This window comes from Sinocyclocheilus grahami, unplaced genomic scaffold, assembly GCF_001515645.1.
Source record: "Sinocyclocheilus grahami isolate Dianchi unplaced genomic scaffold, SAMN03320097.WGS_v1.1 scaffold466.1, whole genome shotgun sequence".
NCBI classification, from domain to species: Eukaryota; Metazoa; Chordata; class Actinopteri; order Cypriniformes; family Cyprinidae; genus Sinocyclocheilus; species Sinocyclocheilus grahami.
Genome location: NW_015505645.1, coordinates 1,788,370 through 1,814,265, shown reverse-complemented (window position 1 = coordinate 1,814,265; position 25,896 = coordinate 1,788,370). Strand labels below are relative to the sequence as shown.

Here is a 25,896-nt window from a genome sequence, read left to right as displayed (position 1 = left end):
CGTGCATCTATTAATCATTTTGAGTCTAATATCATCCCATACAATATACTGTTACACATCCATTTTCTTTCTCAGTTGTTTCCCTTCACCTAAGCCATAAGTACTGTTAAAATCAGACTTTTACTCAAGTTTTTTTTTACTCGGGAGCTTGTGCTTTCGTGGCGTCTGCCGTTGCTAAGCAGCCGTGACCTGCGCTCTCCGTGACGACGTGGAAGTTTCAACAAAGGATAAATGGATTTCCAGCACTGAAAATCGCGTGCAGTAGCTCTGCTACTAAATGTATTTCAAATGGGTATCTCTGTACAGCTGTCACATCCAGTGTAGACACCGTGTCTGATCGGTACTCAGTATCGGCTGCAAAAATCCTGATCGGAGCATCCCTACTAAAAAATCGCTTGCAGTATCTCTGCTACTAAATTTATTTAAAAATGGACATCTCTGTACTGTCTGTGTGTGAGCAAAGAAAACAATCAGTATAAATATAACGATCAGTATAGGCCTACTAAACATCACACATCCTGCGATTAGTGTTGGGTTGTTCTTGAACGAATCTTTAATGTGACTCTGGAAGAACGAGTCGTCTCGGGGAGTGATTGCGCATGCGCAACATCCTATAGGTTCTGTACTGGAATTCATCAAGTATTTCACCTGTTTCGAGTCTTCGGGTTTTTCGAGTCGTTCGTTCATCACGTGACAGCCCCATAAGCTTAACCAATGCAGTCTGAGCCGGAAAGAGAATTGATTAGTTCATCTCTCGAGTCTTCGGTTTTTCGAGTCGTTCGTTCATCACGTGACAGCCCCATAAGCTTAACCAATGCAGTCTGAGCCGGAAAGAGAATTGATTAGTTCATCTCTCGAGTCTTCGGTTTTTCGAGTCGTTCGTTCATCACGTGACAGCCCCATAAGCTTAACCAATGCAGTCTGAGCCGGAAAGAGAATTGATTAGTTCATCTCTCGAGTCTTCGGTTTTTCGAGTCGTTCGTTCATCACGTGACCGCCCCAAACTAATTTCTCTATCCAATGCTGTCACGTCACGTGACAAAAGAACGAACGATTCGAAAGGCTCGAGAGATGAACTAATCAATTCTCTTTCCAGCTCAGACTGCATAGGTTAAAGCTTATGGGGCTGTCACGTGATGAACGAACGACTCTAACACGAAGACTTGTCAGATAAGGTGAGGTGAGCTAATCATAGACTGAAGATCCAGGTAAACAATGAATTAATCTTTCCTGTTACTTATAGCATTATAGTTTTGTATTGTTTGTAGTGTGATCAACGTTTGCGCAAGTAGTAGACGTGTTAGGGAAGTAACACGTAACATTTGAATTATATTTTACTAAAATGAACGAAATGACTCGAAAAAAGATTTGTTCATTTTGCTGAACGAGACTCAAAGGTCTGAGTCGGTAAAATGATCCGAACTTCCCATCACTACCTGCGATGTGACTATCGTAGATGCGCACATCGCGATATCGATGCTAAAACGATATATCGTGCAGCCCTAATATATATATACATATAAGACATTTTACCTTTTAAGTAAAAGTGCTCCACTGAACATTTTATAATTAATTTGAAGAGATATTTTAAAATTATGTGTACCGACATAAGATGAAGACTCCTGCTTTATCAGAGGCCTAGAAAAAGTTTTATTCTACATAAAGGTGGTCGCCTCTCATGGAGTGGAATGTTACTCAAGATACTAATAAAATTATTTACCTTTCAATTATATAAATCAAAAGAACATTCTTTATAACTCTGTATGTATGTAAAAATGTATGTAATAAATTGTATAGCAGAACTTTGAAATTAATTATCTTGATGCTTTGCCTTCATGATAAATTATATATTTTATTGATAATTTGAAATGTAACTTTCATTGGATATGCCTCGACACTCAAGTTAACCAATAAAAAACTAACCATAATATATTTTAATTCATATATTGGTAACCATAATATATTTTAATTCATACATTCAAGTATTCATGTTTACTTGATAAAATTGCATATTGTTCTATTGTAATTTTGTACATTTGATTGAAGAGTTTGTCTTTACTTTATGACCTTGTATGTTGTAATGTTTTTTTTGAGTAATAACCATATTGTAAGTCTCAGTGTGTACTGTATGTAGCCATTGAGTGTCAGATAGTTGTTGAAATTTATACTACAGTTCAAAAGGTTTGGGTTTAGTAAGACAGAAAATAAATTAATGCCTTTAATTAGCATTAAATTTATCTAGGATCGATCTATGATTTATAATGTAACATGAAATTTCTAATTTGAATAAAAACTGTTGTTTTTAAAACTTTTTGTTCATTAAAGCATCCTGGGAAAAAAATGTTGTGGTTTCCACAAAAATATTAAGCAGCTGTTTTTTTTTCCCAAGAATGCATTAAATTGATCAAAACTGTCAGTAAAGGTATTGACAATGTCACAAAAGATTTCTATTTAAAATAAATGTTGTTCTTTTGAAATATCTATTCATCGAAGAATCCTGGAAAAATAAAAATATATATATTAAACAGCACAACTTTTCAACACTGATAATAATAAGAAATGTTTCTTGAGCAGCGAATCAATTAGAATGATTACTGAAGATTGGAGTAATGACTGCTGAAAATTCAGCTTTGCCATCACAGGAATAAATTACATTCTAAAATATTAAAATAGAAAGTCTTACCAATCCCAAACTTTTAAATGGTAGTCTGTAAATGATGACATCATGACATATATGAATTTCTGTTTCAGGACATTTGTTCCGTTGGAATCTCCGCCCAACCAGAACTCCACTCAGTGGGAGAAGGTGCAGTATCTGTTCGAGGAGCTGGGCAGCAGCCGTAAGTACCATAAAGGCCTCTTTAGGTGAAATTGCAGCTCAGTTTTACTGGCACTTGCAAAGAAAATGGCAAAAGAGCTTTGTTGAAGCCTTCCGGGGCCACAACACCAAAGCGACAGGTGCTTTTTAGAGAGTGACGGATGCTGCCAAGCCATGAGCAGAGGTGATGTGTGGGTTTGACAGCACTGACATTTAGTCTCGTCAATGTCAACAGACCTCATTGTGCTCCCTAAATTTGCTGTCTTGAAAAAGGAAAGGCCTGGCTGCTTTTGACATGTCAATCAGGTCTTCCATTTGAAGCAGGAGTGGCAGGCCCATGTTTGCACCTGCACTTACAGGTATATATATATCCAAGAAAAAATATGAAAATCCCTGAGGTATTCACTTTGACGAGTATGAAGGATCATCCCTTTTCTAATTGTTTTAAGTTTCTTTTTTCATAGTTAAGTGTCTGGTTGAGCAAAAGAAAGTTAGTCTGTGGAAAGTAGGCTCCTATATTATGTCCAATGTCCATGTTTGAGTATTTTTGAGTCAGTGTTCTCTATAGCCTTTCTTATCATCTTCTGAAGGCCCATTTGAAGGTCACATAACAAGTAACGTCATTTTTCCTTCCAGGAAAAGTAATTTGTTGTGCCATGGTTTGTTTTGCTCTGCTCTGAAAAAGGAAGTGATTTGCCAACACCATGGTGTTCCTTCAGAGAAGTTCCCTTGTTAGGTTGGGTCGTGACTTTTGCTTCACTTTCCCTTGAAGGCCCTCAAGTTGGCAGGAGTCACTAAGGAACCCATCCTAATCCAATAATAGCCTGGAGTAAGTCTGTGACTCTTTGAGACAGTGCCTGATTCCTGTGAGGGGGTCTTAGAGCTGTCATTGGCCCTTCCAGTAGCCTTGGCCTAATGAATGGAAATCAAGCAAAAAGTTTTGGTGGAAGGAACATCAGAAAAAGGCCCCTTTTGAAACAGGCTTGTTTGTCAAAATCTGCAGCAGAGCTTGAGGTTGACGGTCGTGGTACCCTGCTGCTCATCCCCACTCCATCTGTAAAATTAATAACAAGACCCTGTGTGCTATATAAGCAGGGTTATCATGTCCCTGAGAAGCCTCAGCTGCCGAAGGAGCATCTTGACTCAAGCGGCAAGACCAGCTGACGAATTCCACCCAGTGTCATTGCTAAGCCATGGTTGCCCATTACCGATTCCACAGATATGCAGCAGTTCACTTGCCGGTTCCCCCATGTGAAACAGACCTAAAACGTAAACTGAATGCAATACCAGATTCCCCATTAGCGGGAAAGACTGGGGCGAGACGGCGAGGAAGCGTGCAGAAGGGTAGACAGCTGGAGATCTGATCTTATCACAGACATAGGCTCGAAAAAAAGTATCCACTTAATTATACAGCGGAGCCCTGGACCCAGAATCCAGCTCTTGTTCTCTGATTTACCTTCCCACTGAGCCGAATGTGTTTCAGTCACATTTTAAATTGGAGTTAGAGTGACGAGGAGGCACCAGCTACGCTGAATCAAATTTGGATTTGATGACATAATTTTGCATTCAGATCTGTTTTAAGGGTGTGGAAAATGACGAATGAATATCCCTTTTTAATACTGTACATATAACGTTGTGATGCCTGAATTCACTTGTAGTATTTCAATGATTTATTTTTATTTTTAATGTTTGTTTTTTAACACTAAATTGGAGAGAATTGTAATATTGACTGTTTATTCTTTATTGGCTATAACATGAATATAATTATTTTACATTTAGATTACCTTTGCAGGACATTTATTTTGCATTATGTTATTCTTTTAAAACACTAGTGATTTAATAATATTGTTAAACATATAATCTCATAATTAATAGTCATTATATATAGGCCTAGCATATGGCTATGGCTATGCTAAAAACATAAATAAGATTAAGATAAATCTTTCAATCAAAATAGTTGAGAACCTCTTCTGTAGTGCATATAGTGCATTGAGGTTTGTGCCACTTTTGTTCGATAATGTTTCTACCGATAATTGTATGGGAGCAGCGTGTTTTTTCTGTGATTCAGAATCCAGTGAGTGAGTTGGCTTTAGCAAGCCTCTTTCCATCTCCATGAGGTTATCATAGCAAGCTCATGTTGTGAATACCGCAGCTAAGAGCTCTTTAATATACACTTCTCAGTGGCAGCGGTCTCCTCGGCGCACATAAGCCCGAGGTGCTCCTTGCATGTCGAGATAAGGGCCTCCACTCTCTCCAAGTGCCGAGGAATCAGCCGCTAGAGCAGCTGTGGAGCCGCCTCAGATAATAAACAATATATTCTCTGTCCAATCCCTCAGAAAATCTTCCGGGGAAGCGATGGAAAACGCAGGTTTCCCTGCATTCTGAGGAGTTCATAAACAGAGCGGCTTTCCGTACCAAACACAAACGACATTGTCTCCGGCATCGAGCCTTCGCCACTTAACAAAAGCGGGGACATCACAAAGGGAAACACCTTTTCAGATGTAAATGCTCATTTCAGCCATCAGACATCAAAGTGCCTCTTCTTTTTATATTCTTCCGTTTGCTACATTAGGAAGCAGGAGTGTAATCATCTTCATTTCTTCTCATCAGCTTTTGTGTCTCGTGGGCTTTTTGTATATGGAACATGGTGGGTGGTGCAGCAAACACTTCTCAGACTTTATGTGGTTCAACAAAATGGAAAGAAGTCATTTTGTGAGTGATATAAAGAAGTTCCTGAGGAAAACAAACAGAGAACAGTTGGTTGCATTCAATTGAGATAGGCTGCAGGCAGAAGGGGGCTTTCTGGGCTCAGGGCTGCCGGGATGCTGTGTTTTGCTCTGTGATATAAAGAAGTTCCTGAGGAAAACAAACAGAGAACAGTTGGTTGCATTCAATTGAGGTAGGCTGCAGGCAGAAGGGGGCTTTCTGGGCTCAGGGCTGCCGGGATGCTGTGTTTTGCTCCGCTGGGCCATAGCTCAGAACCAGAGGAAAGGGAGATTGTGCGAGTTTGTGTGTGTTCAACTCTCTCGCTCCCTATGACAGGTGGGATCCTAACAGGGAGTGCGGTGGCGGTCACTTCCCATAAATCTGCCTCAGCTGGCCTCATATCTGACAGCTGGCATCATGCCCTCTCCTCCTTTCACTCATTTTCCTCTTCTTTTTTTTCTCGGTTCCACGTTCCATCTTGTGTCTTGAGGACTAGGGATTCACAAAATGTCAAATGTACTGTACCAAGTGCAGATAAACATCAAATTTTAATTTTTGGGTGAACTATCCCTTTAAGAATTAGTCCTGTCAAACGATTAATCGTGATTAATCGCATCAAAATAAAAGTTTTTGTTTACATAATATATGTGTGTATACTGTGTATATTTATTATGTATATATAAATACAAACACATGCATGTATTTATTATATATATATATATATATATATATATATATGTATATAATATAAAATAGCAATTTCTTTTGAATGTGAGAAGTCAAGTCATTCACAGCGAAAATACAGGTGTGTGTCTGTTAAATTATGAAAGAGCAGAAAGATGGCGCTGTCTGGTTGTTTCTCAATTTTTTTGTAGTCTTGTAGGCTAGCATAACTCAGCATTTTTTTCTTTTACTGCACACATTCTATATTTTCAGCATACTGTATATTCACTATATATTCATGAAACAAAAATAGTTTGAATAATGAAGGTTATTTATTATATATATTATATATATATTTCATTAGTAAAAGGCCTTCTTTTAACATTGAAATAAAAAATTATATATATTTTTATTTATTGTATTTCTTGTCATTTGTTTATTTATTTTTTTATTACTACATTTAAACATTTTGCTTAATCTATTTAATTGTTATAAAAGTATGTTTAAAGTATTTTTGCATTCCATAGTTTAAATATAAATTGTTATTTTTATATTATATTAATATTTATTATTATTATATTATTATTATTTATCAACAACAACAACAACAACAGTATATACTGCTTACATTTTAAATTTGTTGTATATGTCATATTTTGTTTATTATTTTTATTCAAGGTAATTTACTTGAACAATTACTTAATAAATGTGAAGATCAATGCTTAAATTTTTACTTAATTTACTTTCTTTTAAGTTGAAATACTTTTAAAGCACTTTTATATTCCATAATGTTTAATGTATTCATATATTAGTATTTATTATTGTTAATCATCAACAACAATATAATATATAATATAATATAATGTAATAATATGATATAAAAACATTCTAAATAAAGCAGAATGTTTAGTAGCATATTAGCTTTTGCTGTGGTATCAATAATTGTGAAATTTTACTGGTATTGATATCGACTACTAAATAAAGCCATATTTTTATTGAAGAACTTTCCTTAATGTCCTTTATATTTTCAACATGTCATTGTGACTATTAAAGGGGTCATATGATGCTATTTCAAATTTTCCTTTCTCTTTGGAGTGTTACAAACTGTTCGTGCATAGATAAGATCCCTAAAGTTGCAAAGACTAAAGTCTCAAATCCAAAGAGATATCCTTTATAAAAGTTAAGACTTGTCCACGCCCTCCTAAAACGTCTCATTTAAACACACACCCACATGTCTACGTCACTGTGTGGGAAGATTTGCATAACACCGCCCCAAATGTTCACGCAAAGAAAGAAGGCGTAACTTTTATTCTCGCTGTAGTATTATTGCCGCCGCCATGTTGTGGAGACGCTGTGTGTTTCGTTGTGAAAGCGAAACTACTTTGTTTGGCCTTCCAAAAGAGGACGATATCCGCTTCCTCATGCCTAGAGCTGATCCGTGCTGGTCGCTGAGGAAATACATCAACTTCGCGCTGTGGATCGCTGGATCGACTTTCACCGTGGACGAAGCGGAGTCCAGCCCAGGGTCATCACATGTGGTTGCCGCTCCTTCATCGAATCCGCCGGCCGCACCGTTCTCAAGCCCGCCGGCCTACGCTCACTCAAGCCCGCCGTGTGTGAGGCTGTGTTTCGTTGTGAAAGCAAAACTACTTTGTTTGGCCTTCCAAAACAGGACACAACTAGAAATCAGTGGTTAAGTTGTATTTACAACACTGTTCCAGAACTGTTCAACACAAATATTCTTCAGATGTGTGCAGCGCATTTTATGGAGGACTGTTTCCTGGGAGAGTAGCCTACAATGCCGGCTGTTCTGACTCACAGTCTGTAAGTTCGTTTTCATATTTAAAGAATTTGCCACTGATGATTCAAACGCGAGTTTTGAGCAGTGTAGAGTAGGGCTTGTTGTTTGTCATTCTCCGATCACAAATGCCGACATGGTTTTATGTTTACGCGGCGCGATGCAACATAACGTGTAAAATGACAGTATAAGTCATTATAATCCGTAAATATGTCCCCACTGGATGCAACAAATGCCTCGCTTATAATGGGTTTTTTAATGTTTTTGTCTCGTTGCTCCATCACAGTATGGTAAGGGGCGTAACATTTCTGTCACACGCTTGAGGTATTCGGCCAATCACAATGCACTGGATAGCTGGCCAATCAGGGCACACCTCGCTTTTCAGACCGATGAGCTTTGTAAAAATCGACGCATTTCAGAAAGGCGGGGCATAGAGGAGAAGCAATAATGTACAGTATGTGGAAAATAATGTTTTTTGAACCTTAAACTGCATAAACACATTTCATTACACCAAATACACAAAATAATGTCCTTTTTAACAACATCATATGACCCCTTTACAATTTAGAGGGCAAAAACTTTGCTGACCTTTCAGTAACTATGTCAGAGTAAGAGGAGGCTGAGAGAAATGATAGTAAGAGAGGAGAGAAGATGAGGTGCATTGAGGAATTTCCCTGGGGGGCAGGAACTGCTCTGAATATCTGGCGTATGACCAAAACTTAACAGAGCTCTGCATTTGGCCCATGTCATAAATACATTTCCCCCTGTCTTGCAGATGGCCTGGCCGCCCTGTCGTTCTCCATCAGCTCGCTCACCTTGATTGGCATGCTGGCAGTGATCACATACACGGTGAGTGGCCAACAGAGAATTGGTAATGGTGGGTGGTTACTTGTGCCCCATTGATTTGTATGCCTTTAAGAGGGTTGTGTGAAGAGACTGCTCAGCACTGTCGTAGGAAGCAGTTTTAGACATAATATGCAGGTCTCTGCCCACAATTTACGTATGTCACAATTACATTCTGTTTGTCTATTCTTTTATAGGCTGAAGTGCGTAAGTTCTGTACCACTTGTATCACTAAACTGCAAAAACACTGTCTTATCGTTCATTGGATGAAGAAACAGATAGTCCCGCCCTAAACTCATGCCATTGGTTGAACAAGTGTCAGTGTTTTGACTATGTAATGAGAGCAACTAGAAAGTGTTTATTGCAGTTCTAGATGTGTAAGAGAATAGTTTTCCTGAAGTGACTGTAGAGTCCAGATGTGTAGGTTTCTCATATGACACAAAAGCCACCTGTATGGAAACAGTCTTTGATTGTAGTCATCCTGAATGATGAAACGGCCCCTCAATGTTAGAAATGTTGTGATTCTTGTGTTTTGGCCTGCAATCGCTCAAAATGGCATGCTGTCATTTCTCACCGATGTGTGTGGACGTGTGCCTGAGATGTCGGCGTGATGTATATGCCCTGTTATCTCTCTTCTATTTATATATCTGAGCCTGAAGGCCATTAATAAATGCCCATATTCTGATTCCTTCAGCATACTGTAGCTGTTCTATTCGAATAAGATAAATTGATTGTACTGTAACACTTGTTAATGTCATCCATTTTTCATCGCCGACATCATGAGTAACTGGGCTATGAGAATCTCCGCTTTATCAGGGATTGAAGAAAATGAGGTGGAATATCTTGCACTGTGGCACACTATTTTTAAATAATTATTTAAATATTTAAATTGAAATAAAGGAGCATATTCAATAGCATAATCATTTTTGCAGTGATAACGAAATTGGTATTGTGAATTCTGAAATGGTGTTTGCGTGGGTGTGTGCATGTATAATAATAGATGCTTAATATTTTGTGATTTTTTTTCAGGATCGTTTGATGAATAAAAAGTTGAAAGGAATAGCATTTATTCAAAATAGAAATGTAACAATATGCACTACAGTTCAAAAGTTTGAGGTCAGGTTGCTTTATTTATTTTTTTTGAAAGAAATTAATAATTTTATTTAGCAAGGATATATTAGATTGATAAATGATATTTATCAATAAATGACTTGTATTGTTAAAAATATTTTTATTTTAAATAAAAAAAAATTTCAACAAAAAATCCTGAAAAAAGTATCACAATTTCCAAAATAATAAAAATAATTAAGCAGCACAACTGTTTTCAACATTGATAATAAATCACCATATTAAATAAACATAAGAGACTTATTTAAAAAAAACAGTAAAAATCTTATTGTCCCCAGTCTTTAAAAAAACATATTAAACTCTAAAATTAATGATTTAATATAAAAAAAAATAGTATATACAACAAATTAAATTTGCACATTTAGTTTTGCATATTAATTATGAAAAATCTGTAAGAAGTACAATATTGGGTTACTGCTGCTATTAAGTCTATTAAGGCACTATTAAGTCGCTGCTCTAAGTGTGTTTTTCACATAATTGTAGTACAAATTGTAGTACATTTCCTGTAAAGCTGCTTTGCTACGATTTGTATCGTGAAAAGCGCTATACAAATAAACTTGAATTGAATTGAACATAACAGAGACTTTCAAGCTGTTGAATACAGGCCTGTATTAAAAAGTTTTGACAATTTTCAGAACGCTCTGAGGATAGTAATGTTCTTCTTTCTGACCTCGTCTTGTCGCTTATGGAGAAAGAAAGACTCCTAGTGTGCTGTTGTTTTTGATCTTTTCTGTTGTGGTACAGAGACTCAAAACCAATCAAAGATTCCTTGACAAAAACCAGGGTTCACTCACTCAGGCTGTCCTTATATCACTTTCTCTTTCCTACTGTTTCTTTTCTCAGCCCTCCTCCCCTTCTACACCAATGAAGCCGAATCACCCATCCTCCCCAATCCACGTTTCCAAAGCGATGGGTGATTTATCATACTGGCCTATGTGTTATTATTATGCATGATTAACCTAATGGAATCTAAGTGATGGGCACCGTATGCAGCCGCAGTGTTGTCCAGGCTGGGCAGGTTAATTTATCACTGCACTTTGAGCCAAGGTGGCCACTTGCTCTTAATTCAAACCACTGGCCGAGATGTAAACTCGTAATGACAACACCACGGCCGGCTGCGTTTCAACTAAACGCTAAAGCAAGCATTTCAAACCTTCAGCACTTGCTGTTTTTGGCCAACATCACACTTTGCTGAGCTACTGGGAAATTAATATTCAACCTAAGCACATACAAACAGGAGCCTCGGCTTGTTAATAAGCCTCTGAAGTACCATATGTTCAGGGTGGGCAAAGCTAACTTACCTATCCAAAGCTTGGATGGCCAGCTCTTGAAAACAATCATGCTGGGAGTTTTAATTGTGCTTTTTAAGTGAAACAGCATGAAGTTGCAAAAGTTTGGTTATTTCAGGCTGTTTGGGGGTGAATCGCTTGTTCGGGAAAATGCGGAAGAGCTCCTTCTAGGAAAATGTTGTTTGTTCTTTGAACTGAAGAAAGTGGTTTTGCACTTGAAACACCTCTTTTTTACTTCCTGCACAATGGCTCATATTTTGTTTAATCCTCAGAAGAGTGAATTCAAGCATTTGCAAACTTATTTTAAACCTTCCACTGATAGTTTTTAAATGGCTAGTCTTTCTCATCAGTTGTGTACAGTATACGTCAGTTCTTGCTACTTTAGTTTAAACTTTTCCCATTAGTAATCACCTTGAACTCGTCACCTCATCCGTGTTTATCATTTGAAAGGGCCCTCCTTTTTTGACACCTTCATGTACTCGTAGACCCTCCTTTGTCCTGCTCCAAGATGCCATTTCAAGAAGCCTTTATCACCCTCAATGTTATGAGGTGCAAAAGTGTGTTTTATGTTCAAAAAACTTTCTGCTCAAAGCAGTTCCTGACCTCCCAAAGTCTAAACTGTGCTGTGGTTGAGTAGTTTTAGACATCAAAAAACGCCACTTGCATTCTCACTTGAACCCATTTAACGTCCTTCATTGGCTAATGTAGATGCAGAGGTCTTATATCAAGCTCATTTTGCTGCTGGTGTGACGTTACAATGAAAATTATTGACCCGCTGACTTTTTAATATGCATGTAATATTTGCATATGCATATGAGCGTATATCACGGCTCTTTGATCTATCCGCTTGACCGTGGGCCGTCTCGGTCCCTGTGCTGTGTGACACAGAGTGGTGATTTAAAAGTCTGGCTGGCGTTCTGACATTCAGCCCTGGAGGGTTCCTCTACCTCTTAAATCTGCTGCCCAAAGATGCTGATTCCCAATGAGAGGGTGACCGCATTAATTTCCACTGATTTAATCATAGTGCTGCAAAAATGACCTGTGACTGGCAAGAGAGCCTCTTCCTCCTCCTCACCGTCTTGGGTGCATCTGAGGAGCCACTTCAACAACAATTGCCACAATTTTAATTTTCTTAGGTCTCCTCTTCTATTCAGTTTCTTTTGCACACTAACTATACTTAGTTTTTACCATTTTAGCTGAAACGTTGTATTGACCAATCAGCGCCCAGAACCAGAGCTGCAGTATGCATTTTATAAAACGTTTTAGATATTATATTAATTTAGTTTTCACCATGACAAGTGACACAGGTGTGCTTCTCTCTAACACAGTGTGCTCCACACCTGCATGGACGGTGTAAATTGACAGTGTTATATTTACAAAGCAACAGCAAATAGAATTAGCCTCTCATTTCCAGCAGTGTAACACGTTTGTATTTAATTTACAGACACCAAAAAGGACAGAAGAAACACCATCTGGCAGAAGACCATTGCTTAATGCATGCTGAATTCTCCATACATCTGTTTGCATTTTTTTCGTTTAATAACAACAGCAATCAAACAACCTGAGCCCCCACCCAAAAAAAAAAAAAAAAGCCAGACGAATTTATAAATTACAATAATGCCTAAATAAAATACATAAAATGAATATAAATCACGGAAGGACAGGGACAAAAATCACCACAAAAATATAACAGATAATTACTATAAATAGTATAATAAGTTCTACTATTATGTTAATGTTGGAGGAAGGGACCCCAGACCTTGGAAAAATTAAGAGACTGATTCGTTAAGCCGAATTTTTTAAAGGTTTAAAACAGAGACCATCTCCACAAGCCATTTCTGAAAGCATGGGGGAGCAATGTTATGACTTCATTATCTAGAACTTTATTTTTACAAAAATGACTATTATGAGATTATTCTCAAAACACTAAATAACTAATTTTTTTTATAATAGATTAAAATAGAATTTGGTTTAAATATTTTGTTATCTAGATGTTTTTTTTGGTTTGCAAAGCCACAAAAAGCACACACTTTGAACAAAAGCATCCTTGTGTAAGGGGGTGTACGCCTCCACTTTTGCTCCTCTCTCTCTCTCTCTCTCTCTCTCTCCGATCCCACTTTCATCCCTCTCTCCTCCGATCTCCCAGCTCACAACCACAACGCCTTCATCTTCCATCTCTCCACCTTTCCTCTTTTTCTCTTTCTCTTCGCCCTCCTTCTCAAAGTATCATACTCTCTCTCTGTCTCCTGCCTCGGGTCTCCTTTTCCAATCAGCACAGAACACACCTGTTTTTGTCTGGAGTGTCTTTTTTTATTTTTCTCACGCTTGATGGACTGCAGGGGCGAGGAGGGCAGGAAAGAATGGGAAAGAGGAGGCGAAGGAGGAGGAGATGTCTCACTGGGGCTGCAGGACAGATTCCTCTTTTATGAGGAGAGCTTGGTATTCGGGACATGGTCCGGCCTTTAGAGCCCTCGTGATTCATAGCAGAGGGTGTCACGGCCTGTGGCGACGGATGCATGCATGCATGCACGCACTCGGCTTGACTCTAGCAAACGACGAGTTTTACAGAGAATGTCACGTTTCCTGCTTTAAAAGCATCTTCGGCAGAGAAGATAAAAAGGTCACCAGTGTTTTAGTCACCTTCTGAAGATCTAATTGTGCCGCTGATTTTTGTCAGCGTTTTGATATGAAAGCTTTTGAAAATGGCAGAATGCATTTTTCTCATGGTGTGTGTGTACGCACAACCTGGTCTCTTTTATTCTCTGCCTGTATTGATTTGCCACCAGGAGAGTATTGAAGATGGTCTTTATTTTTAATTAAAGTTCGCAAAGCCCATATTGAGAAGGCTAGCAGGCTTCTGACCCAAGCCTTTCTCTGCTCACTGCGTAAGACCTGCACTTCCTAATGCCAAGATGGGAAAAAAAACATCAATGAGCTCAGGGTGTTGAAATAACCTCTGATTTACGGCCCTCAGACACGGCAGGGTTTGATCATATTTCCTTACATGAGCTCAGATATTTCTTCTCTGATGCATTGTGCATGTGAAAGTGCCCTTCGTGCCGTCACATGGGGGCACTGTTAGGCTGTGCATTGCAGGAAATCAAGCCGTACATCTCAAAATGGTCGCTGCATACAAGCACACACTCTCACACACTTTTCATCTCCTCTTCTTCACCCTCATTGCACAGAAAACACATACATGGATTCAGTGGGCTTCTGAATGACAATTTAGAAAGTGCTCTTTTATTATCAAGTGTCATAATGTATGGATTTAGTTCCCCCTGCACAGTGGCACTTAGAGGCGTTCAGCGGGACTCTTGGTAAAATTGTGGTGGCACTCTCCCTGATGACTGTGAATGGTGTATAATTGGTCTTTAATGCTCTTTCTTTCTCCATGTCAGGCGTACGGGATGTCCGTCCTGCCACTGAACCTGATTAAAGGCACGCGCAGCATCCTGTACGAGCGGCTGGAGAACACTGAAGATATGGAGGAGGTGGAGCACCAGATAGACAAGCTCAAAGCCAAGGTCTCTGTGTGTGTGAATTGAATTCATATCAGAGCTCTGCTCACTTTATTTAAGAGGAGCTGCTTGTCCATTGCTGTCCTTGAGGTCAGTGGTTCTCAACTGGTGGGTCTCGACCCAAAATTTATCTGAGGATTGTCAATAGATGCAAATAAAGAATGCAATTTATATAATACTGTTCAAAAGTTTTGGATACTTTTAATACTTTTATTCAGCAAAGATGCATTAAACTGATCAAAAATGACAGTAAAATACTGTTTTTAACTTTGATAATAAGATAATACATGTTTTTGAGCAGCAAATCAGCATATTAGAATGATTTCTGAAGGATCATGTGACTGCTGAAAATTCAGCTTTGCATCATAGGAATAAGCATTTTAAAATGTTAAAATAGAAAATAGTTATTTTGAATTATAATAGTATTTCACAATATTATTATGGATTTTACTGTATTTTGAATCTAATAATTGCAGCCCGTGTGAGTGTAAGAGTCTTCTTTCAAAAACATCTTACTGACACCCAAATGTTTGGACAGTAGTGTAGTTAAGATAGTAAAATAAAAAGGCTTAAAAGGAAGGAGAAAACTCTTTCCATATCTTCCTATATGTTGGTGTCAAAGGTTGTACAGTGTTTTGGCAAAAATTAGGTAGAGGCCAACATGGTTAGGTTATATGACATCCTTTGTCTGCATAAACCATGAACAGAATTGCATAAGCTAAAGGAAAATATGACCCAGACCACACTAAATATTGGTTTACAAACAAACCTTTAGCTGTAACAGTATATCTTTTAATTGAATCACCAAATGCAGAAATGTAAACAAGGATAAACAATGGTTTGTACCAGCTTCATCTTTTGTGGTAGCTGATTTGCTGAAACCATACTCATATTATAAAAAACAGTATGTATTTTTATGCAATAAGCAATTTTGAACTTTTTTCTTCAGTGTGCTGATGGGCGTCCTCTCTCTATGAGAGACCGGAGGAACCTCCAGGATCTTGAAGCTAAACTACAGGTGCTGCATCGGCGGGGCCGTCACCTGGAGATCGCAGAGAGGACCTGCTGCAATAAAGTGGGCTCTGCTCTCCGTCCTATGAAGGTAGGTTGAGTTTTGCCTCAGATTAAGTTTATTGACTTTCTACATGTGCCTTTTGCAGTTTTTTTTGCAGGAGTTTTGCAACTCCTGATTGGCCACATTGATGTGGTTCTGTTTGTGACAGTTGTGCTGCGTGTTTTGCTTATAATCACAGAGGTCATGCAAAAAGAAATTACTTTTTGAAATTACTTTTTCCTTTTTTTTTTTTGTTCAGTGTACTCTAAAAACAATTTTTTTTTTTTAAACATCTCAGTGAGACCATCTATTGAAACTAAGATGGCTGGTTCTGAATTTGTACAACTTTCTGACAATTGAAAACATGCGAGCAGCCATATTTTCACATTCACTGTTCATTGTTCAGAAAGGGAATGCATGAACTGATAAAATGTAAACTTTCAAGACTATGTAAAAGTGTCTGCCAAATGCATAAATATAAATGTAAATTCTTGCATTAAAAATGGGGCTGGAGTTTATTTTAATAAGGTGGCACTAAATTGTTTTAATTCTTAGAGTGAGAGAAAGACTAAATTATGACAAACCTCTTCAAAAAAATAAAAAGCTGTTTACTGTAATAACACAATAAGTGTTCCTGCTCTTTATCAGAATGTTTTTCTGCATCTGAAATAACTTTTCTTTCTTTATGCTGTCAGTGTTTTTTTTTTTTTTTTTGTTAAGGTGAACTAATAGCCAAATAGCTATTTCGACATTGTTATAAATGTCGAGTTTAAATCAAGTTTAAAATTTAAATTTTTAATAATCCGGTAATTTAATGTCTGTTACCATTTATTTAATGTAGGTTAATGTAATAATGGTAAATAAATTTAGATGCTGTCTGCAAACTTTCATTCAGGTCTGTTTGAATTTTTCTGTTTCACTTGTAAATACATTACATTATGGAAGTAAAATGGGTTGCAGGTGCTGTTTCATGTTTACTTTAAAACATTCCTTTGGTTTGGTAATAAAATCATTAAAAGTTCCAGAACAGTTGCATAAAGTATGATTTACATAAATGTTTTATATATAAGCTTAGACTTATACTATATAACACTTACCATTTATATGCTTTTTTTTCCCTTTTGATGTTTTTCAAGCATTTTCGTCATCTTCCTAATTAATTGTTCCATTATGCCATTATCCTATCTTGCAAAGTCTATCAAGGGGGAGGTGTGAAGGAAATTAATTTTCATGGTGACTTTGATGTAACTCGTACGTTATGACTTCATTTGAATGCCAACACATATTCCCTAGAAAATCAAGAAAACCTTTGGGTTTTATCACCTTGGCACAGATTTGCCAAACTGAGCAACCACTTTGCTAGATGCATTATTTCGCCTTATTGCTTTGCTTTCGTGCAGCTAATGAAGCCATTTTTTATTGAATATCTAATATTTCTATTTATTTATTTGCCAGCTCTTTTCCAATATGTGTGCTCATTGAGACCTTGGCCTTGTTAAAAGCCATATGCTAACATGCTCTATTACGACTTTTCTTTCTCCTATGGGACACAAAAAGTGATGATTAAAGAGTATCCTGCCTATTCATGTAAACTGAGGCTATTAAGCTTGAAAATAGCAAAATGTGGATGAGTGAATGATGACAGGATTTCCATTTTACAGAGAACTGTCCCTTTAAATATACATAGTGATGCACAAAATAGCTGTGATTGTCACAAACCTTCTGCACTCCTCGAGCCTATCTTTAAAGTCTTTCATACATTTGCTGTTATTCTTTGCATCATTTCTTCTCCCAGCATGCTCTGCACCAGAGGGCTTCCTCGTTTCAGTCTTTAGCAGCCCACTAGCAGCAGACATGAACATGGCACTCTAATGATAGACTCCAGACTCTATTTATACCTAAACTAGGCTTGAGATTTACTAATTTTCCCATAAGAGCTTCGGGGGAAATGCATACTGAGAGGAATCTGTCTGCCAAATGGATCTTTCCATCAGTCACTGCACCTCGTTTACGCTGCCATGATGCACTGCACTTGTTTTAGCATTTGTCTTTGATTTACAGTGCAAATTTAATGATTTATTGCAAAGGTTTTCAGAGCATTTAAATCTGTCTGAGGTCAGCATCTCCTCTTCATATTCTCCAGAGTCGTGCGGCTGTAGAAAATGAGGCCCAGTGGGTGGTGTGTTAACTGTTGCATGGGTGGTCCAATGGGGTGATTTGATACGTGTGAGTCCCTGTTGATGAGTTTAGATAAATTCAGCTGTCAGCACAGACTAATAGATTGCACACATGAATGTGCGTACACATACACATGAACCCACACTTCTATTACCCTTTAATGTGGACCCGGCAGATGTGATTGATTCCATTAAGAGAGCAGGTTAATTGACCTTAATTCTGTATCAGATTGATTGATTAAGTTTGATTGATTTTAATTATTGTGTTTACCGTTTCATCTGCAGCGGAAATTGGTTCGGAAAATTGAAAGTGGTGAATTGGAGGTGCTTAGGTTTTTTAATGAGCCTCGAGAAGATGAAACACAACACTTACCATGCAAATTGCCCATATTTCCTCCCTTTGCGACAAGTAACGAGCACGCTGGATCTATACGTATAGTCGTCACGGTGGTTTGCTTGTAACTGTAGAGCTGTAGTAGATGTGCGCGCAGTTCCACACGTGTCAAGAGGTTTGCACATTAGAACCCAGCAGGCCGCGGGAATGACAGCAGTGGCAGGTGGTCGCGAGTCCAATTATAAAATGAAATAAACCTGTTTATGAAGCCTGTGCATGTGTGATACCTATAGAGACTTTCATTATCATTCAAAGGATATTAAAAAAATCTCTCCCGTAATGCACTTTCAGACAGTGCCCTGATAAAGCAGCCCTTGGCAGAGCTCAGAGCAAGGACGATTATGGACCAGGCCAGTGTGACCAGGGGCTTCTGACTGCCAGGGGCCTCGAGCGGTCTGTTATAGCCAAACATGGGGAAACAAGCCACTGCAAATTTAAAATTGATATAGATAAACAAACAGAGCCTGAAATTGTGCAAAATGTGAAATAAACAAAGAGATGAGAAAAGTTAACCGTTTCTGAATACCTTCCTCAAGGCAAATATGCATCCTTAACACTTTATCAGCTTTGATGTTATATAATTCATTGGTAAATTGTGTTCTATTTTGGAGATTGTGTTCTATTTTGTGGTACATTGTGTTCTATTTTGCTCTCTTTTGCATTTAAAGGCACCTTTACACCTTTTGCTCTGTGCTCAAAATTTAGTATAAATGCTGGATCAATTGACAGACTAAATTATGCTTGCTCAGACCCACCTCAGCTCCGAGTATCAAAGTATACAATTGTAATTGCTGTTTAAATGCATTTAAACCACCTCTGAGCAGCATTAAACTGTCTGTGTAAAGACACCTAAATGCCACTTCAGAAGTGCTTTTTACCGTTTAAATTTGGCATAATTTTGCCTCTAAAAATTGCCTCTTTATTTATGGTATTTATGTATTTTTTCTACTAATGTGGGCATGATGTTTGAGTAGATGGTTGTGGAAATGTCTTTGACAGTTGTGGTGGTCCACCAGGCCTCTCTAAGGGGAACAATAACACAGGAAAAAACATGTTGACATGTAACCTCATGTAGGTACCTTCCTAAAGGAACTTAAAACAGGCACACATGAGTTTAGGTAGCTGTGTTTATGCTCTATATTGAAGGCTGTGGTTTTGTTGTGTAGCTGAAGGCATGCTGAATTATGAATTGCTTGATGCTGTAACTTTTGTTATTAATGTACTCCTTTCTGTAAAGTTAAAGCTCTGGCTGTCACGGTTATTACAACTATAACTGCAAGCGTTTATTATTGGTGTTACAGCAACAGCTTGAGACATAAATTCCTAATATACTCTTACAATAGCTCCAGCTGTGTTTTTAACCACAAAGCGTAATTCTAGCATCACTAATAACTCGCAGTCATTCGTTTGAATTAGTTATAGTTTATGTCTCGAAGGAGGATTCACGCTCATTTACAAATCTATGTTCTCGCTACAGTTCACAATCTGTCATATTGTTCTTGAGGGAAATGTATGTCTAATGCATGTCACTTGCTTTTGTGAATGTTCGTTAGGAGTCAGAGTTGGTATTAGCATTGTTTAGTCTAAACATTTCTAGTTATGTAATTATTGCATAAAACAATGTTAGCATAAATGTGAAATATGTATTCTGTATTTTTAGATAGATAGATAGATAGATAGATAGAGTGATGTGTCCATCTTTTATGTCTCTATAAAGTATTTTCCACTTGTTCTAACTTTGTTTTTTCTTCTTTTTTTTCTTTTTGCCACCTCTTTTCCTTTTTTTTTTGTGAAAATCTGGAGTAATTACTGCACACTTCAGGGTTTTGTTTACTCCCTCAAGTCAAGTCAAGCAGACGTGAACTCCGGGAGGCCAGTCAAAGGCAGCCGTTCAGTCTGGCATATTGGTTTTGTTTTGCTTTGTGGGTTGTGAGTGTTTGCGTCTCCGTCTTTGTTCATTTACTCTTTTCTCTGCCGTTCAGTCTGTTCCTTATTTAGAGAGCTTGTGACCATGTCGTCCATATTACTCTTGGCGACAGTCTGAGGTGGGTCGCACCATATGGCCATGTGTAAAAAAACAACTCGACCTCTGGGTTAGACATGATGGACCAATAGGGAGTTTCAGTCCTCTGCACAAACATTTGGTGCTGAAGTGTATATTTTTGTTTTCTGCATATCTTTGAATATCATATATGATATTTTCTTTTTTGGAAGAAAGTTTAAATTTTATTCAAAAAGGACACATTAAATTAATCAGAAGTAACATTAAAGACTTTTACATTGTTACAACAAATTTCCATTTGAAATAAATGCTGTTCTTTCTATTCATTAAAAACGTATCAAGGTTTCCACAAAAATATTAAGCAGCACATTTAATTTTTTAATCTGTCATGTTTTTTTTGTGCATATTTTCTATGGTTGTGCTTTGCAATTTTGGGATATTCCACTATTCCACTAGTTTTTTCGAGTTACTAAACTTTTAAAGTAGTTTGTCCAACACTTTTGTAACTTTTCCTCTTTTTTTTTTCTTGTCAGATCTTGCTTGGGGTCTTCTTCATCCTGGTGGCCCTTTTGTTCTTCATCACCTTGTTTATTTCCAAGTAAGTTCCATCAACCTGCGCAAAATATCACTTTGATAGCAGTCTCTACCCCATTTAAATTATTTTTCTTACATACACACGTTCAAATTTTACCAACAAATGACTCACCGCATTGAAATGCACAGGAAGAATGGCGTCCCCTCAGAGCACCGTGCATTTGAGGGACACTTTGATTCAGTGCTGGAGTAACCATAAATCTGTTGTTATTGTACACACACATTCATCAACACCCGCAGCGCTGTAAATTGGCTCACACTTACAATAATGTACCATCATTCTATAGCAGACCATGGAGAACTGTAGTTAATGATGTTTTTAATTCATTCTCTTATGTGATGATGTTGTTAAATGTGTTTGTCTTGTTGCAGTCTGGATAAGGCTTTACATTCAGCTGGTATCAGCACTGGATTTATCATCTTTGGGACCAAACTAACCAACCCTCTTAATGAGCTACTGCTGGCACTGCAACCGGTGAGCAGCATTATTTTTTTCTTTTGTCTCAGAATCACGTTACGTTTGTGTCCTCGACATGAGTGCTAGTGACAGTTGTGTGCAACCAGAGTTGTGTAATGACTCAGGAGGAGAAGGTACCAGAAAATGGAAAGCATTGTTCGCTTTGGCTTTACTACAAAACTTAGTAGCAGAATAGCACTTGCCTGTCACAAGAGATGTGAAGAATGCGATCTGCTCACCGTAGACAATTTCTGCCAAGACAAGCAGCATTATTCTCTAATTGGCAAGTGCACTCTGTCAATCAAAAGTTTGGACACACCTACTCGTTCCTTATTTTTGCTGTTTTTAATGTTTCTTCCTATTGGAATGAAAAACTATAAAATAGCAAAAATTCAAGCATGATAATTATGTAGTGGCCAATAAATGTTAAATAAACTTCATGAAGGGCATCGTGAGATGCTTTTAAAGCAGTATTGAAGAGTTTCACATATGTGCCTTTGTTGGCTGCTTTTTTTCTTCAACTTTTTAATGTTTAATAATAACTATAAGTTTTCCAACAAAAAATAATTTAAAACTTTCATACACTACCGTTTTCACTTTCTTCTGAAAGTATTCAAGCAAAAGCTGGCAGATCAAAAGGATTTTACCATCATGAAAATCATACATTTACTCAAACATTTTTGGCCGGCAGTGTACATCATCAATAGCAGTTTACTTCCTCTAATTAGGCTGTATTGCTTAAGTGTAAAACATTCTCAAAGAATAAATTCGTAGTGGGTAGATTTGAATATAGTATCGATTTGTGTAGACGGTGAAGCCCAACATATTTTTTCAACATATTCTTCACTCACTCTTCTTCACAGTTTAAAATTGGAACTGTACCCTCATGTTTTTGTGCTACTTAAAGAAATCAGCACCATTTAGATATGCATTTCACTGGGTCTGACTAAACATTCACCTCAATCAGATTTTAAGCTCATTTCAAGGCCGTGTGTCTGAGATTCATAATGCTTGAAAGTTGTAGTTTCAGGTTCATTTGTGGTTGCATTTATGTATCTTAGCTGCTCAAAAGAAACCAGGAAATGTGATGACACTGCACCACAATCTGCAAGTATGACAATGTCCAAATCCTTGAAATAAAATAAAAGACACTGAACAGTTTATCACTCTGTCTGTAGTCTGTGGCCGCTTGCCACATAAAAAGATGTGATGACCTTTGAATTAAGTGCCATTTATGAATCAGAAATAAGTGTGCTTTTCATCATTTAGTGCTTTTGGAAGAGATTTCAAATCCTTCAATATACTTCAAGTAGCACAGCGATCAGTTTCCATGTGCTTGAATAAAATATGATCACTTGTTTCACCCGCTAATTAAGATGGCTTGATTAAACCAAATTGTTCAGAAATCCAGACCATTGATTTCTGCAATTAGGCCAAGTGAAAATGGAAAAAGAAAAGTAATTTGCAAAAGGATAAGACACGCAGGCCGGAAAATTATTGCTCATGCTTCCAGAAACATTTCTAATTTGTACTTCATGATGTCACTGACCATTTTCCGTCTGCGATGTGGGGCCAACAGGTAAGTTCAGTATGTGTTTTGCTCATTTCAGCTCCAGTGGACTTATGGAGGACAAGCTGCCAACGGAAGAGGCATTGCTGTTTCTACGAGCCAACTGCTCTTCCAGGAACAGGATCATTTCATTTTTCAAAGATCATTTTTAGCTTGACTTTCAAACAGTTCTGCCATGTGCTTCCCGTGGCACTTTTGAGATGAAATGCATTTAAAATAGTCAGGATTGCTGAAAGATCACCTCAGAGTTGTGGAGCGATACATCTCTAGCACAGGAGTGACAGTATTTTAGGCCACCGCTGAAAGTGAGAGCGTGTATATATATATATATATATATTTTGTGCCTCCAGCATTGTGTGGTTTGTGAAACATGCATCACTTACTCTGAAAACCACTCTGGTACACAAACAAAAAAGGCAGTGAAAGTGGACAACACTGTCATGGCCTTCCAGCCATCTTCATTGTCAGGGTAATGGTTCTTTTAGTTGACACCCAGACCTGAAAAGTGTGTGTTGTGTGGAGATGAAAAAGAGACTGCATAGTAGCCCTGGCGAATGGCTGAAATAGATCAAGCTGTCGTCCAAAACTGGTTGATTTTTCTCTTCTTTCTTCAGGTTTTCCCACTGGACTATGTTCTCATCACCATCATCACCATGTACTTTGTCTTCACTTCCATGGCTGGGATCCGTAACATGGGGATTTGGTTCTTCTGGATACGGGTGGGACACAACAGTCAACCCACCTCCCAACCCCCAAATTTCATTCACCTGCTTTATTAAGCATTTTTATGCTGGCATGAGTGTTATTGTACTGAATTTTAATGATCAAATTTGGCCATTTAGTTTGTCTAGGCAAAATTTAAGTACACTGAGACTGCAAAAACTTCCTTTTTTTAAAATACTATTTTATAAGTTATATGCTGATTTGTGTTTATATATAAATACAGTTCATAATAAATATTTTATATAATGCATATTTATATTAAAAAGAATACTTTTCATTACAAAAAAATAACAACAGTAATTTTCTCTTTTTTTCTACTAGAATTTTTTAAAACAATTTCATATAAAATATCAACAATAAATATGGTGTATATTAAACCTTATACAGTACTTGTCAAAAGTTTGGAAAAGTTGTTTTTTAAACGTTTTTTAATGAGATCTTTTATGCTCACCAAGGCTGCATTTATGTCCTCGAAAAACAGTAAAAACTGTAATATTGTGAAATAGTTTTACAATTTAAAATAACTGTTTTCTATTTTAATATATTAAAAAATGTAATTTGTTCCTGTGATGCAAAGCTGAATTTTCAGCATTATTACTTAAGTCTTGTGTCACATGATCCTTCAGAATTAATTATAATGTGCTGATTTGCTGTACTGTATATAAAAACTGAAACAAAATATTGATACACTGTGTAAAACAATACATATTTAATTTATTAATAACAATTCATTTCAATAATACTTGGTTTTTCATTACAAATCCAACATAAAATATTGGGCAAGGATTGTGTAGCAGAATTTAGTAATGCACCGAGGCACCTGGCTTAGGAAAATTACTTTGAAGAATTCTGATTATTCATTTCAGCAATTTTACCTTGTGCCATAACTACACCTTTTACTTGGAAAAATGTTTTCCGTTTTGACCCTCTATGTTTTGAAAGATTCCATTATTGCAGTTCTGCTATATCTATCCTTGTTTTTGTTGCTCTTAATGCAACATTATTTGTATAGAGCATTTCTGCGGTTCAGAGTACTGTACACTCGTAGTACTTGGTCGTATGAGAAATATAAGGATGTTTTTGTTTCTTTTTGTGCAGCTGTATAAGATCAGGCCTCAGAGAACCCGACCGCAGGCCCTCCTCTTCCTCTGCATGATCCTCCTCCTCATCGTTCTCCACACCAGCTACATGATCTACAGTCTGGCCCCGCAATACGTCATGTACGGCAGCCAGAAATACCTGCTGCAGGTGAGATGTGGGTTTGTTTGTGTAACAGTCAATCCCCTGTGCTGCACGCCATCAGGATTACAGGATTACAGCTGTCGTATTCTGAGCAAACAGGGCCCACGCTGGTGACATAAGTATGTAATGATCAACCCTTTACAAAGCAAGTGTTTGAAAGCCATTCAAAACATTCTCTCCCGACTCCCTTCAAAACCCATTAAAGGCCGTCCTGCATCTGCTATGTATTTCTTTTTGCTTCTTCGAAGGTCTGTACATTCATATGAGGTTTGACCTGATCATATTAAGTGTGAAAACTTGCCTGCATGTTTTTAACTGTGAATCTATACATCTTGCCATATGTAGCCTAGCAACTGCTGATCAACTTTTGGCACAAAATCTGGTCAGGTTATTCTAGCCAAGAACCACCCACTTAGACAGGAAGAGACCTTCAGACCTAGATGTGATGCCTTTGAATACACTTTTTCATGTTTTTATGTGCTAAATTATACCACAGTAATAGAATATCAAGGAAAAAAACTCATCAGAAAGTTAGATAAACCCTTCCAATCTAGGTTGACCTGGCAGTTTCAGTCAGCGCTTGCTATTTTTATGCACACAATGCATCAGGTGGTCACTAAACAGACTGTGAACGATCCATGAGAGACTGTGGCTGAAACTGACAAACTCTTCATCAATCAAATCTGATTTCTCTTCACTTTCTGGAAGGGCAGTCATTCTGCATCTATCAGTGGTGCATTTTATCCCGTTTGATTACATCCTAAATTTATGCTGCCTTTACGTAAATACAAGCTCAAATGAAGAGTAATTTGCTGTGAGGCTGACGAGCTGTCAGAAGTCTGATGGGGCAAATCGTCTGCTGAGGACAGAGAAGGAAGAACAGCAAGATCGAACCTGTTCTACTCAGTAAACATCAC

The 25,896-nt window shown here is 37.6% G+C and overlaps 1 protein-coding gene across 1 annotated transcript in view; it reads left to right on the top strand.

Annotated features, from left to right (window-relative positions):
- The window catches only part of lmbrd1 (LMBR1 domain containing 1), a 95,141-nt gene that overhangs the window by 39,793 nt on the left and 29,452 nt on the right, over positions 1-25,896 (top strand). The window contains exons 6-13 of the mRNA XM_016235404.1: positions 2,752-2,840; positions 8,761-8,834; positions 14,647-14,772; positions 15,716-15,868; positions 20,927-20,991; positions 21,360-21,462; positions 23,629-23,733; positions 24,836-24,985. Coding sequence (XP_016090890.1) covers positions 2,752-2,840; positions 8,761-8,834; positions 14,647-14,772; positions 15,716-15,868; positions 20,927-20,991; positions 21,360-21,462; positions 23,629-23,733; positions 24,836-24,985 — 865 coding nt within the window. The remainder of the gene's footprint in view (positions 1-2,751; positions 2,841-8,760; positions 8,835-14,646; positions 14,773-15,715; positions 15,869-20,926; positions 20,992-21,359; positions 21,463-23,628; positions 23,734-24,835; positions 24,986-25,896) is intronic.